General features: G+C 53.8%; 6 protein-coding genes across 6 annotated transcripts; 3 read left to right on the forward strand and 3 right to left on the reverse strand.

Moving 5' to 3' along the window:
- Positions 1 to 2,778: 2,778 nt before the first annotated feature.
- Positions 2,779 to 3,770, reverse strand: G647_07124 (septum-promoting GTP-binding protein 1; the record flags this gene model as incomplete). Its single annotated transcript, XM_008731441.1, has 3 exons — positions 2,779 to 2,955; positions 3,030 to 3,322; positions 3,377 to 3,770. 3 exons carry the CDS (start codon positions 3,768 to 3,770, stop codon positions 2,779 to 2,781), a joined length of 864 nt encoding a protein of 287 aa, XP_008729663.1.
- Positions 3,771 to 4,093: 323 nt separating this feature from the next.
- Positions 4,094 to 4,714, reverse strand: G647_07125 (uncharacterized protein; the record flags this gene model as incomplete). Its single annotated transcript, XM_008731442.1, has 2 exons — positions 4,094 to 4,562; positions 4,614 to 4,714. The coding sequence occupies 2 exons, from the start codon at positions 4,712 to 4,714 to the stop codon at positions 4,094 to 4,096; spliced, it is 570 nt and encodes a 189-aa protein (XP_008729664.1).
- An 827-nt stretch (positions 4,715 to 5,541) lies between these two features.
- G647_07126 (uncharacterized protein) lies at positions 5,542 to 7,524 on the forward strand (the record flags this gene model as incomplete). Its single annotated transcript, XM_008731443.1, has 1 exon — positions 5,542 to 7,524. One exon carries the CDS (start codon positions 5,542 to 5,544, stop codon positions 7,522 to 7,524), a length of 1,983 nt encoding a protein of 660 aa, XP_008729665.1.
- A 514-nt stretch (positions 7,525 to 8,038) lies between these two features.
- On the reverse strand, positions 8,039 to 8,884 carry G647_07127 (isopentenyl-diphosphate delta-isomerase; the record flags this gene model as incomplete). Its single annotated transcript, XM_008731444.1, has 1 exon — positions 8,039 to 8,884. One exon carries the CDS (start codon positions 8,882 to 8,884, stop codon positions 8,039 to 8,041), a length of 846 nt encoding a protein of 281 aa, XP_008729666.1.
- Positions 8,885 to 9,387: 503 nt separating this feature from the next.
- On the forward strand, positions 9,388 to 9,879 carry G647_07128 (uncharacterized protein; the record flags this gene model as incomplete). Its single annotated transcript, XM_008731445.1, has 1 exon — positions 9,388 to 9,879. The coding sequence occupies one exon, from the start codon at positions 9,388 to 9,390 to the stop codon at positions 9,877 to 9,879; it is 492 nt and encodes a 163-aa protein (XP_008729667.1).
- Positions 9,880 to 10,942: 1,063 nt separating this feature from the next.
- Positions 10,943 to 12,861, forward strand: G647_07129 (uncharacterized protein; the record flags this gene model as incomplete). The annotated part of the gene is made up of 3 exons (XM_008731446.1): positions 10,943 to 11,132; positions 11,220 to 12,739; positions 12,811 to 12,861. The coding sequence occupies 3 exons, from the start codon at positions 10,943 to 10,945 to the stop codon at positions 12,859 to 12,861; spliced, it is 1,761 nt and encodes a 586-aa protein (XP_008729668.1).
- Positions 12,862 to 13,890: the final 1,029 nt, after the last annotated feature.

Below are 13,890 nucleotides of genomic sequence, written 5' to 3' on the forward strand. Positions count from 1 at the left end.
AGAGGACGTCCAATCAGCCCAACTGCTCGTTTCTGGAGCTGGAGCCTCAGAGGACGTCCAATCAACCCAACTGCTAGTTTCAGGTGCTGGAATCTCAGAGGAGGTCCAATCAACCCAACTGCTAGTTGCCGGAGCTGGAGTCTCGGAGGATGTCCAATCTAGCCAGCTACTCTCTTCGATTGTTGTGGTCGTGGACATAACGGGGGTTGAGGTGGTCCAGTCTGCCCAGCTTGAAGAGTCCGGTGTCGGCATGGTGCCAGTGGTTGTGCTGCTTGAGCTCCAGTCAACCCAATGAGACTCGGAACTTGAACTTGTCGTGGCCGGAGGGACAGGAGGGAGAGAGGTACTTTGTGACCAATCCGCCCAGGTCTCTGAAGTTGTAGTATAGGAAGTAGTGCTGGTTGTTGTTGTTGTCGAGGAGCTCCAGTCCGACCATGTCTCCGCACTTGTCATTGAGCTAGTGGTCGTTACACTGGAAGTCGTGTCCGACCAAATAGGACTTGCGGAAGTAAGTATTGGCGTTGTCATGGTGGTAGGGCTGGTACTTTGGCTCCATTGGCTCGATGCTGGGGCGGTGGTCGTTATGATCGGGGTTGCCGTCGGTATAATCGGGGCTGTGGTCGGTATGATCGGGGCTGTGGTCGTTGAGCCCGGTAAGCCTGGCAAACTCGGAGTAGAAGTTTGCCCGGCACATTGAGCCTCAAGGAGACCGGTGGCAATAGCGAGAAATTCAGGCGCACAGCCCGTTGCAATACATGATTGGATGGAGGCGAGAGAGTCGGGGCTGCAGGTGTCACCGAAGATGGCCGCTGCTGCGGCCATGCAGGTTTGCAAGCAATCGGGGGCAGGGGCAGAAGTAGCTTGGGGTCTGGGAATTGCTGCTGTAAGAGGCACGGCTGAGAGAGTGGCAGCGGCCACAATTGCAGATCTGGAACGGGAATGCATGTCGAAAGAATGTGTCACAACAATGTACAATGCAGATATCAAAGGAGTTGGTAGGCGCCGAGCGCTCTTTCACAGATGTGAGTCTCAAAGCTGCTATGCTGCAGTGTCCTGGATGGAGGAAAGAGAAGTTGCACAAACCCTCATGCGACCCGCGATATGTAGTTGCGATATTCGACGCCCAGGGCTCCTACCAGCCTCCATTGTGCAGAGAGACGATATCACGGGGCTGAGATAGACTAGCGTTGTGGTATATCGTGTGGCCAGGAGACGACGATCGGAGGGTTGAAGCGAGAAGTGAGTGGCGGACGGAATAAAAGCAGCGGCAGGAAACGGGAGAGGTTGATATTGCCCGGTTGCCAAGCCATTAACGATCTGCTGAGCATGCTGTGATTGGATGGATGGCGTCTTGTGGGCCACCAGCCTCTCGCGCTAAACCATATACGCTCCAGTAAACAAAGGCGTCAAAGGACAATAGTATTGTCCATAACGTAGGGCTGGAAAGCCTTAATTACTCAAATTGGGCATGATGCCTGCCACAATGATCCGAAGCTACTCTTGATTGGTCATAAATCTAGTTCCGCGACCTGGAACAGTTCGTACTGCTGCGAACTGCAGAAAGTGTGCCCCAGCCACGTGCCCAACATTGAGAGAACGATGGTTCTCGCTCTCCCGAGTGGCCCCCAGCATGCCAATAATTTTTCCGTACCTAGTTACTCGATACGGAGTACTCCGTACGGGGTACACGATGCTCCTCTATTACAGGCCATGATGTGATGGCGGAAGGTGTCTGTCCAGTACAAGTTCGACGACACGGCAATGCTGAACACTGCCTGAAATATAATTAAATGCCTCCAATTGACACTGGGCTCGACCCAGCGTCACCAGCGACATTCATCTACCATAGCCTACTTTGAGGATCTCGCTCAGCACTTCCATGCGTGCATACATAGATTGTCACGATGGCTATTCCCCGCCACCGCGTAGCGACCCGCCCGAATACGATTAGCGAGACACTAAGAAGGGCCCACCAGCGCCACTCGACGTGGCCGGGCTTGGAGCCTCGAAGCCGCTGCCGACTAACGAAGCACGAAGTTACAGCTCATTCAGCGGACTGAGAGTGAGGACACGGTTGCAGCATGCTACAGCAACAACAGTCTTGAGACTGACGCGGCATGACATCCCTGGGGTGAAGGCGTCCGCTGGCCGCCTCAATGAGAAACTATGTACTTCGTGTTCGTATGGAGTATTCTGTGACTGGCGAATCAGGAACGGCGTGAGGATTCAGTAGCAGTGTTGGATAGAGGCCAGCTCATTGGATTCAGGTGCCGTTACGTCTGTTTCGAGGAGCTCGAGAGTCCGCGCATGGCCAGGCTCTTACATGCCTCAGCCAACGACGTGTCTCATTGACACCTTGCCTTTCAATCGGATTGATCCCTTAACGCGTCCAACTGTTTCCTGCACTAACGCAATGCGCCTGGCTTCCGACAAGACCAAATCATCCTGAACGCGCACATCAAATCCGTTGCCGTACTCCGTACCGTAAGCAGTATGGACAAATAAGGCACACAAGCAATTCAGCCATGAAATCTGGGTTATTGGTGGGCCCTTGACACCATCCACTATTATGCACGTGCTTAGTGGAGCGTGATCATGGCAGCCGGTTGATACGGCGTCGTATGGTAGAGTCCCTTGCTGAACGAGACGGCGGCCGTCATCTGTGCACCATGACTGCTTGCAGATTTTGACGTGGTATACATCAAACGCCTCGGACATAACTGGACGTTGCCTTTGCGGAATTGCGACGGTCCATCCGATCGAACGAAAGGCTCCGCGTCAGTTCACGGATTGGTAAAGTAGCAAGGGTTCGCCAACGTTCTCGATCTCGGGAATCGTGCATTTCAGGTCGAAGGCTTTCGAAAGGACGATCTTGAAGATCTTCTGGACGTTGATGCTGTGACTGGTGCTGCTAAAGATGAGGCTTGCCCGCATCGCTTTGGCGAATCTTCGAGCCTGTCACACGCCGACAATCAGTCACCATACATATGGAAATGCTACTACAAGTCCGAAAGCACGCCCGTGCATACCTGATTGCTGATCTCCTCTTGATCTTCTCTGGGAAAGTTGACGAAATGATCATATTTTGTGCCGATCAAGAATGGAATGGCAGTTTTGTTGAAGCCTCGGCCTTGTCTGTACCACTCTTTGATGCTGTTCAGCGTCGACTTCCGAGTCAGGTCGAACATGAATAGGATCGCGACGGCGTCGTTGCAGACAAGGGGAAGCATGTTGACAAACTCTCGCTGGCCACCCAGATCCCAAATCGAGAAGGTAATTTCGGTATTGCGTATTGAGATTGTCTTCTCCATGAAGTTGACGCCTAGCAACTCGTTAGCCACTCGAGCTCAGCTGAAAGTAATCGGAATGGACGCACCCAACGTCTGTATGTAGTCTTCATCCCAGCTGCCCTCGACATATTTGACCATCAAGCTCGTCTTCCCTATCTGAGCATCCCCAACCATCCCGACCTTGATGACGACACTAGATTTGCTGGCTGGCTGTGACTGGCGATTTTCCTGATACTGTGTCTGCTGATGCCCGCCCATGCCAGAACCAGGTCTTGAACCGGGCTGTTGGTATAAACTGGGTGAGTTGTATTTCTGACTTGGGTCATTGTCAAGGGGTGGCGTTGCCATGGCAGTTGACGCCTGTGATTGCTGGGCATTTTGTACCGCCGTAACGTCCTCTTGTGACTGATCCTGATCGTTGACAATGTGCGGACTGTAGGCCGAATCGGCGGGGTAGTCAATGGGGGTAGAGGGATCCATAGTGGGAGGCCGGCAAGGGTAGTGAGCCGAAAGGAGAGGTTGACAAGAGCTTTAACAGCGTGTAGGTGGACGCCTGGGACGACTCATGCGGTGCGAATATATCGTTTCGGGCTGAGGATGGATGCGGTCGAGATTGAGGCCGCAGGTCGCAGCCGAAGGGCGGTTTAAAGTGTGAGTGAGGAATTGACAGATGCGCATGAGCGAATCAACATCGAATGCATGAGACGCGTCTACACGGTCCAATCAGTGCCCATTACCGATACTATTCATTGATGCATCGTGTCAGAAAGATACTGAAGGCCTGTGTAATTTCTAGCTTGTGGCTATAGCACGAATGTCACATCGAACGCTCCGGCGTGCCCTTGTCGAGACGCCTGCACCTCCGCTGCCAGGAACAAGGCGCATGCGGCAATGATGGCCGCCGAGACCACGAGGAAAACAGCCTGAGTCTTCATTCCCGTCTGAACCAGTGCCCGCCGTTTTGCATACTTGGTGACTGTCCGCATGTAGATGGCCAGTCCAGTCACCAGGCAAGCCAGCGAGAGCACCCAGAAGATGATTCCCATTGGATGGCTAAGTCTTCGTTCTAGGGCAGTTGGTTGGTTTTTGAGATGGAAGTTGACCAGGATGGCTACCGCCACTATAGCCATATAGATCGCCAGCCGAAGCCACGACAAGAATGTGCGCTCGTTGGCACAATGGTCCCGCGCGTCTGATGTTGTGTTAGGAAAGAGAAGCGGGGCGTACAACGGCTGTAGAAGGAACATCTTGATCGGGTTCTCGGGATGGTACCTAGTATCGCTCAGTACAGCTGATTCCCTGTTCATGGTGGGAGCATCCTACTCGTGGACGTTGATAGTGGCGCCGAAGGGATTGTAAAGGACGTGCCACTCGTCTTCACCAGGAGCTTGTCCAAGTGGACTGCAATCTTCTTGATGAGCCATCTTCCCCGTCCTGCCTGAGCTGCAGTCGCCAAAATGTAGAATGGTGCTTCCTATGGCAGCAGACAAGCCATCGACCAATGATAAAGAATGTGGTAGTAGGATTTGAGGATATCAGCTACTTAACGTTGACCCGTTCATATACTGGATGGTGTTGAGGAAATCGAAGATGACGCAGTTCAATCGCCGAGGACAAAAGCTGGGGTTGCATGGCTTGACCATGGGGCTCATGCCAAATCGAATCATCGCGTTGTGCGCTTGTACTGAACACATCTTACCGACTGAGCCTTCCTTAAGCGCCTGTAATCTCCCTAATGCTGGCCTCGGTCGCCCACAACTAACAAAATTTGCCATCCGGTGCTTGACTTGGTATCCTCAAGCAGGAAGGACTGGCTGTGGACTGAGGCGGGCGGCGACGCCTATCAGCGCCATTGCCCCGCCCTCTGCTAGGGGCCAATGGCACCCTCTCACGCCTCTAAACAGCCTGGGACAGACCCCCAAATGGTTCAGCATTGGCGACGCTGTGCCCGATCCGGCCACTGCAGCCGACAACATTTTTGGAGATCATCGTCGCAGATGTGCGGAGCTGATAGTCGTGACTGTACGAGCTCAGGCAAGCTTTATCAGTGAACATTTCCCACCGTCTGTCAGAGTTCCAGCTCCTGTTCACTCTTCCGGACAGGTCCCGCTTTGATCAATCATCTGCAACGGAGAAATGCACGCCTCAAATGAAGGTCGTCTTTGAGCATGCGAGCTCTAGATCGAAATCGTAGCGAATCGAATCCTTCAGTCTCGCGGGAAGCATAGCTTTTGGCCCAGGCCTGCCCACCATGACCACGCCGCCAAAGAACCTCAGCACGCTCGAGCGTGTCACGAGCGTCACGAGTCGTGCGTTTTCGCGATCTCTCCCAGATTTCTCGCCGATTGCACAGGCGTCTCTAGCTCGAGATATTGAAGAAGACCCCGAAGATGCCGTGGAGTCAGAATCCGAGCCCGACTCTGAGACTTCAACCTTGCGGCCTTCTACGTCTGCGCCTGGAAGAGGGCAGTCTTCTGCGGGATTGTATCGTCGACCGAGCTTTGTCGGTGCAGGAAACAGAGCGACTGTACTGCCACACCTTCTATCAACAGAGCATGAGCGGCTGTCAAAGCAAGAGAGGAAGCAGGCACTCGAGGAGGAAAGGAGTCTATTACGAGACAATAACATCATCCCTCCGAAGCATCCACAAGCTGCTGGTGGCGATGCTAGCCGGAAAAGAAGCATTTTCCATATCCCGGGCGGAGATCGCAAAGTATCCCGCGATGAAGAAGCCACACCGGCACTGGATGGAGGCCTTGGAGTTGGGTCCGAGGCGACGCCTCTTCTGGGTGACCCAACTCTGCCGTATGGTGGCCAAGACGATCCAGAGACTATCAACCAGAAATGGGAGGAGGCGGTGGCCGCTGGCATGATTCACACCACATGGCAGCGCGAGGCCAAGGTCATTGCCCGATATGCCGCGCCCTTGATGGTCACCTTTATCCTACAGTACTCTCTTACCGTTGCAAGCATATTCACAGTCGGACACATCGGAACGGTCGAGCTAGGAGCCGTCAGTCTAGCTTCTATGTCTGCGAACATTACTGGCTATGCCCTTTACCAAGGCCTAGCAACCTCACTCGACACCCTTTGCGCACAAGCCTATGGATCCGGCCGCAGGAAACTGGTGGGATTGCAAATGCAGCGCATGATTTACTTTTTATGGACCATCACTCTCCCGATCGCAATCATCTGGATCTTCGCAGAGAATATCCTTATCGCGATTGTCCCAGAGCCAGAAGTCGCAAAACTGGCTGGCCTCTACCTGAAGGTCGTCCTAGCGGGAGCGCCCGGCTATGCAGCATTCGAGGCTGGGAAACGTTACGTCCAAGCTCAAGGGCTCTTTTCGGCCTCGTTGTACGTTCTGCTGTTCTGCGCCCCTTTCAACGCCTTCATGAACTGGCTCTTTGTATGGAGGTTCAAGATGGGCTTTGTCGGGGCACCCATCGCCGTCGCCATCACCGACAACCTTCTCCCGATCGGTCTCTTCATCTACGTCCGCTTCTTTTCCAAAACCGGCATGTCTTGCTGGAACGGCTTCACCAAAAAGGCGCTCCAGAATTGGGGTCCGATGGTGAAACTTGCTTTGCCCGGAGTCGTGATGATCGAAGCCGAAGTCCTGGCCTTTGAGATCCTGACCTTTGCAGCATCCTATTTCGGCACGACCACTCTCGCCGCCCAATCCGTCCTCGCCACTCTCACGTCGTTGACGTTCCAAATCCCCTTCCCACTGAGCATAGCCGGCTCCACGCGCGTGGCTAACTTAATAGGAGCCACCCTCGCCGACGCCGCCAAAGTCAGCACCAAAGTGACCTTCTCCGCCGCGGTCATCGTTGGCATCCTCAACATAACCCTCCTCTCCGCGCTCAAAGACTACATCCCCCGCCTCTTCACTTCAGACGCCGAGGTCATCCGCATCGTGTCCGACATCCTTCCTCTCTGCGCCGCGTTTCAGCTCTTCGACGCCCTCGCTGCAGCATGTAACGGCATTCTACGTGGTCTGGGGAGGCAGGAGTTTGGCGGCTACGTGCAGCTGTTCTGTTACTACGTATTTGCCATGCCGATTAGTTTTGGCACGGCCTTTGGCGCAGGCTGGGGCTTGTGGGGGTTGTGGACCGGTGTCGCACTCGCGCTCGGGTTGGTCGCTGCCGTGGAGTTTGTCTATCTCGCCAGGACGGATTGGAATCGCAGCGTGGAAGAGGCGACGGCTCGGAATATGGAGGGTGGATTATGAAAGGGATAGGTTGAGCGTGTTGCTGAAGCGTCGACTGTGGCGTACTGTCCTTCTTTCGCTGCGTGGTGCAACCCGCGGCCGTATTTCTGTATATAGCGTATGAGAGATGCAGCGATCTGAATTGAATCTGAACTCGGTTTGTGGTAATGCTCTTGTTTCTGAGCCGTTGCGCGTATTGCGTAGACTGATTATGCCTAACGAGGAACTATCTGGGGCTTCCTTTGCCACGTTGACGAGTATCACCACCATCAGCAGTGCGCATCAGTAGGACGAGGATGGATAGGTCGAGAACTACGAGGAGCGAGGGTCCCAAGCAAGGATGGGACGGGAAAGTGTCTTGCTGCATGCATGATTGAGCAAGGAAAACAGTCCATTTGACGGCATCTGTACTGTTCTTCCATCGCGCCTGAACGCCCCTGTGCGGTCTGACAAACCAGTGCTATGCGCTCTCATCCATGTACATAAGCCTTTCTTGCGCCATAAAAGCCAAAGCAACATCACCACGATCAGGCTTTCACATGCGCCGAATCTGGCTCTCGTTCATGACCTCGCTCAATTTCCCCTGCGCCAGCTTCTCCCACCACTCAAAGAGCATGCCCTCGCAGATGAGTCGGAACCAGGGCGTGTACTTCAGGGCCTGGTCCTTCCCGCTCTGACTCTCGACGTCTTTGAACATCTGCTTCAGTTCGTCGGGACTCACCCAACGCGTATCTTGCACTTCGTTCGTGTTGATATCCAGCGTCACGTCTGCTTCAATGAACAGGATATAGTCGATCTCATGCTCGCCCCACTTGCCATCCGACGGCGCCAGATAATGAATCCTCGTCAAGAAGCTGAACTCTGAGACGGGGACCTGCGAGGCCGGAATGCCCAGCTCGTGGCCCAACTTGCGCTGCGCCGCGCGCTTCGCCCCCTCCACATTACTCGACAAGTCCCCGTTGCCCGTCTCGGCAGGATGCGCCAGCGGGTGCGAACAGCATGTGTTCGTCCACATGTCCGGGAATGTGATCTTCTCGCTGGCGCGCTGCTGCAAGAGTAGCTTCTTACTCTTGGGGTCGAACAGGAAGGCCGAGAACGCGCGATGCAGTAACCCCTGGTTGATGTTGGACATCAAATGGCAGGCTTTCTTGGAGGCGGAGCCGATGGGGGCGTCGTCGTGGTCTAGCACGATGCACATTTCATCCATGAGCCGGATTTGCTCCTCGTCGTAGCCGGCAAGAAGGTCGTCCGAAGTGGAATTGGAGGCGCCGTTGGTGGAAGGCGTGTGCGTGGGTGCCATGTCAGCGCCGATGAGGCGGGTGTGCACTTCGGGGAAGAGGCGCGTGACGTTTTCGCGGGTTATGGTTGTCGAGGAAGCCATGTTGGCGGTGTCGTCCAGTGAAAGGCGTCAAGCGATGTGGGAGGCAGCTTAAAGAAGAGTTCGAACACAACGGCCAAGGTGAGGGATCGGACACGAGTAGGTGGCTGTTGAGCTGTCAATGAAGGTGGGGAAGAGTGAAACTGCAACGGCGGTGAAAAATGATGGCCCGCAATGGAAAAAAGTTCAGTCACGTGCCAGGGGTAAGTAAATGTGCCCCTCGGGACGGATCTCCCGAAGTGACCTGACACCCGGACTTGTTAGGCTTGCCTAAAAGAGCCGGGAAGAAAGCAGTTAAAGCGCAACCCCGCCTAAACCGACCCCGCGTCGCACCACCTTCCAGGCCTGGAAGTGTCTTGACACGCGGCGTGCGGTTTTCTACCTACAGTTGCGGCTTGGAGTGAACTCATCAGGCCCTAGGACGATCCGTGCAACGAGTCACTTTGACCGAAACCGGTGTCATCCCTACTGTATCACTGAGATCACTGAACCGTAATCACGCCGAAATGTCCTCTGAATCCCAGCCTATTTCGGCGGAGCGCTTCGCGTTCGCTATCCAAGATCTGCCTGCAGAGAACTTGTATTCCAAGGCTCAGGAACTCGAAAACTCGATAGCTCATCTCGAACGCTCAAACAAAACCCTCCAGGAATATATCGACAGCATTCGTTCAGATAGCACCCTTCCGGAGAGCACGCGGCAGGAGGGTGACAAAGACTGTTCAGATGCCATCCAGGAAAACCACGTCGTCATCGAGCGACAAAAGGAGAGGATTGAGTTGCTGAAGCGCGAAGTCGAGCGAAGAGGAGCAAAATGGCATGAAGTAAACACGAATGGCAAAGTCAACGGCAGTTCAGACGACAGCGGCACAAACGGTAGTACAGCAGACATGGAACGGAACGCAGGCGGGCGATTGTCTGACGAGGAACTGAGGCGACAGATGATGGACCGGCTTGGAAATAATGAGGATGGTACTGAAGAGGATGGAATGCACCTGTGAGAACGCAGAACGCGAAGCAGCCTCTCCTGCCAACATTTTGACCGAGCGAGAAATCCTCCTTCCGATTACCAACTCCATCCAGTGCGCTTTTACACCGAGCGGGATTTCGCAGATTCCACGACGAGACTTCGCCCTCGGACCTATACAGATTTTCCTCCGCATCCTCGTCTGCCAGAGCTACTCGAACGGAAAGTGGGCTCGATGGTCTTAGTCGGGCGGAAGTCGGGATAAGCTCAGATTGTGCACGGTCCACGACATGTTCGGCAAGATACCATCGAAAGGAGCCATTCTCTCCAGGCCAACTGCACTGGATGTGGAGGAAGTGAGGCTCCGAAGCCGCCATCCCAAGTTACGAGCTACGACCGAACATCGTATGGACCCAATGCTCACTCTGGAAATGCCGGTCAAGATCCCAGAATAGCCACACGAGGGAAGCGCGTCGTGCGATTTGAGTTACTCGGGCTAAATTCGCTCACATAAGGCAACCCGCACTGCCCGGATCATTTTGCGCAAGGCATGGTTGGACGACTTGTTGTTTCGCGATACCGCAGACTCGGGATGAAATGAGACCGACTCGCTTACAAAGGGCGGCCAAAGACACCGGCCACATCCGCAAGCACGTGCAAGGCTGCGAGTCGATTGTCCAGGACCATCTTCGGCCATCTCCACTCTTCCTTTCGCCGCGTCATAGACTCATCGATCGCCGACAGCACGATCCAGAATCCCTGGTTCACCTTTTCCGACTCGGATCTCATAGCACCCGGGTCAATCACAACTGTCTGCCAGCGATTGTCCGATCTCTGCACGGAGATCCCTCACTGTTTGAATACGAGTAAGGCTTGTGTCCTCCCCGGCATTGCCGACCCAACCGTTCCTTGTCATGACGCCTCGAGGCTGCGAAATCTGCAATGACATCCTTTTAATGCCCGTCGTCTTCTCTTTACGACACATCGAGTGCTGCGTACACACTAGGTGCTGTTCTACCTTTTCCCAACACACTACCTCTATTTTTATAAGTCTGTGATACTCGTATTGCTAGGCCGTCCAAGATTAACGCCCAAACATGGCGGAACTATTTCGGGATACGGTCGTTGGGCAACTTTTGCGGCTCGTTACCGGAAGGAGGATTCTCAAGTACCCAGAAGAACGCGACCCTTCAATATGGCAACGATATCTGAATGTCGAAAAGTCTTCCAACATGGCCCTTCATGGCAGCACCTCGAGACCTGATCAGCCTAAAAAGGAGCTTCTTAGTGCAACTTCAAGCGACCCGCCGACGCCGGCGGCGGAAGAAAAGCAAGAGTCAGAGGGTGCGCCGTATTACGACCAGGCCGCGCCAGTACCCGGATCGAAGGAGCAAAGGAGTACCCAGCCTGCATTAAACAAGCAGCAACCTCCGTCGCGTCGTTCATCAATTTCCGCGTCAACCACAAATGACCACGAGAATGGCCTCGTCAACACGCTGAGCAACACCAGAGTCGACCCTGAGAAAGGACGAGATGCTGATATTGTGGACTGGTACGGACCGGACGACCCGGAGAACCCGCTGAACTGGGGCACAGTTAAGAAGGTCTGGGTCACCTTTGAGATCTGTCTCCTGACCTTCTCGGTCTATATTGGTTCAGCAATTTATTCAGCCGGTATTCTGGATGTCAGCGAAGTCTTCGGGGTCAGTCGTGTCGCATCCACGCTTGGTCTCACACTGTTCGTCCTCGGATATGGCATTGGCCCCATGTTCCTGTCACCGCTGTCCGAGCTGCCCCAGACCGGAAGAGCACCAATCTACATCGCAACTCTCGCACTCTTTGTCGTCCTACAGGTTCCGACGGCCTTGGCCACCAACTTTGGCATGCTGCTTGCATTTCGGTTTATTACAGGCTTCGTTGGATCGCCGCCCCTCGCGACTGGAGGTGCCACCATTGGCGACATTTACAGCCCAAAGAAGCGAACATACGGTATGGCCGTCTGGGGCGTTGGTGCTGTCTGTGGACCAGTGATGGGTCCACTGGTTGGTGGCTTCGCGGCTGAGTCAAAAGGATGGACGTGGACCATCTGGGAGTTGATGTGGCTGTCTGGGTTTACGCTTGTGCTCCTGCTGTTCCTCATGCCAGAAACATCTTCAGCCAACATCCTGTATCGACGCACGATGCGCCTACGAAGACTCACGGGTAACAACAAACTCATCTGCGAGCCTCAACTTATGGGTGAACAGATGACGGGCAAAGATATTGTCATGATGACACTGGTCCGACCGTTTAGTCTCTCATTCACCGAGCCCATGGTCTTCCTATTGAATATCTATATTGCGCTGATATACGGCCTCCTTTACATCTGGTTCGAGAGCTTCCCCATCGTCTTCAGCGAGATCTACGAGTTCAGTCTGGGACTCGAGGGTACAGCATTCTTGGGCATTCTCGTCGGCGTCTTCGTCGTTCTGCCGCCCTTTGTCTGGTACCAGCGGAAATACATCGAGCCGAGATTCAACGACAAGGGTGAATTGCAACCGGAGTGGCGACTCCCACCGTCCTTTGTTGGCGCATTCTGCATCCCAATCTGTCTGTTCTGGTTCGGATGGTCATCACGCCCGGACGTCCACTGGATCATGCCCATCATCGGAACAGCATGGTTCTCTATCGGTGCCTTCTTGCTGTTCAACTCGGTGCTCAACTACCTCTCTGACGCGTATCCTCAATACGCAGCGAGTGTGTTGGCGGGCAACGACTTCTTCCGCTCCAGCTTTGGCGCCGGGTTTCCCCTGTTCGCCACGGCAATGTACAACAAACTTGGCGTCGGATGGGCCAGCTCTACCCTAGGATTCCTCGCAATAGCGTTCATTCCTATTCCTTTTTTCTTGTTCAAGGTCAGTCTCGATTTCCTTTGGCCGTATGGACGGAGCTATATTATCAAATGCTGACATTTTGCGTTGCACAGTATGGTGAACGGCTACGGATGCGGAGCAAGTATGCTCAGAAGGATTATTAGACGACACGAGACACTTTCGCCTCCTGCTGCGCGATTTGCCACCACTCGCATCTGCGCAGATATATACACGTCGCTCAGTGCTGAGTTCGACATGACACTCCTCTACCACGCCGTCGATCAGACAGATAGATAATGAGACAAGACAGATAGATAGACGAATACTGTACATTACCGAGCGAGCGGAAGAGCGAAGTGAATAGAGATCCAATAGACATAGACATACTATAATCGCAATCCTTCCCGTCCACTCCGACCATCAAAGTGCAAGTTGAAACTTGCAGTTTATCGGACTGCAGTGATTCCGAAGGCCTTACTGTGCCCTGCCGTGGCTTGCTTTTGTAAAGTGTTCTACAATCTCCCTGATCAAGTTTCTTACGTACGTAGATAGTAACTTGCCCTTCACTGCTTGAAGAAGTTGAGCCTTTCCGTGGCATTGCCTCTGTGGCATTGCTTCCTTGGCATTGCTTCCTTGGGTTCTTCAGTCGAGTCCAATTGAACCATGCTATTCTGCTGGCTGAGAACCAGTCCGTAGACGGGGTGCGGGAGGGGTAAGTACTGTACCGTCCTCACGCAAGTTCATCATGGCACAGATTCACAGGTCCATAGGTGCATCTACTCGCGGGTCCACACGGATGGATTAAAAGATAGATGTGTCGAGCGATAATTAGGTATGCTATTGGGTTCCAGGCTGTCTGGTTCCCTGGTTGGCTTATTGGCTGGCTTGGTTAGCTAGCTGGCTCGTGAGCAATTCATCATTTCGAGATCATCGCCTACAGAGTAAGTACAAGGACAACTAAAGACAGGGGCTAGCTAGCTAGATAAGTAAGAAGATGAAGTACATACCGCAACTGTAAAGTGACTGGACGAACCCGCCTGTCAGTATTGAGCACTGTCGACACAAGGCTGACGAGTAACGAATGGGTGCCGAGATGACTCCCTTGCTTTACTCATACTGTACGCCAGAGATAATGTCAGTGTCAATTGCGGTGACTCATCCTGTCCGGCCGACATTATGTGCCTAGAAGGGAG

The sequence above is a fragment of the Cladophialophora carrionii genome (assembly GCF_000365165.1).
Source record: "Cladophialophora carrionii CBS 160.54 unplaced genomic scaffold supercont1.6, whole genome shotgun sequence".
Classification (NCBI taxonomy): Eukaryota; Fungi; Ascomycota; class Eurotiomycetes; order Chaetothyriales; family Herpotrichiellaceae; genus Cladophialophora; species Cladophialophora carrionii.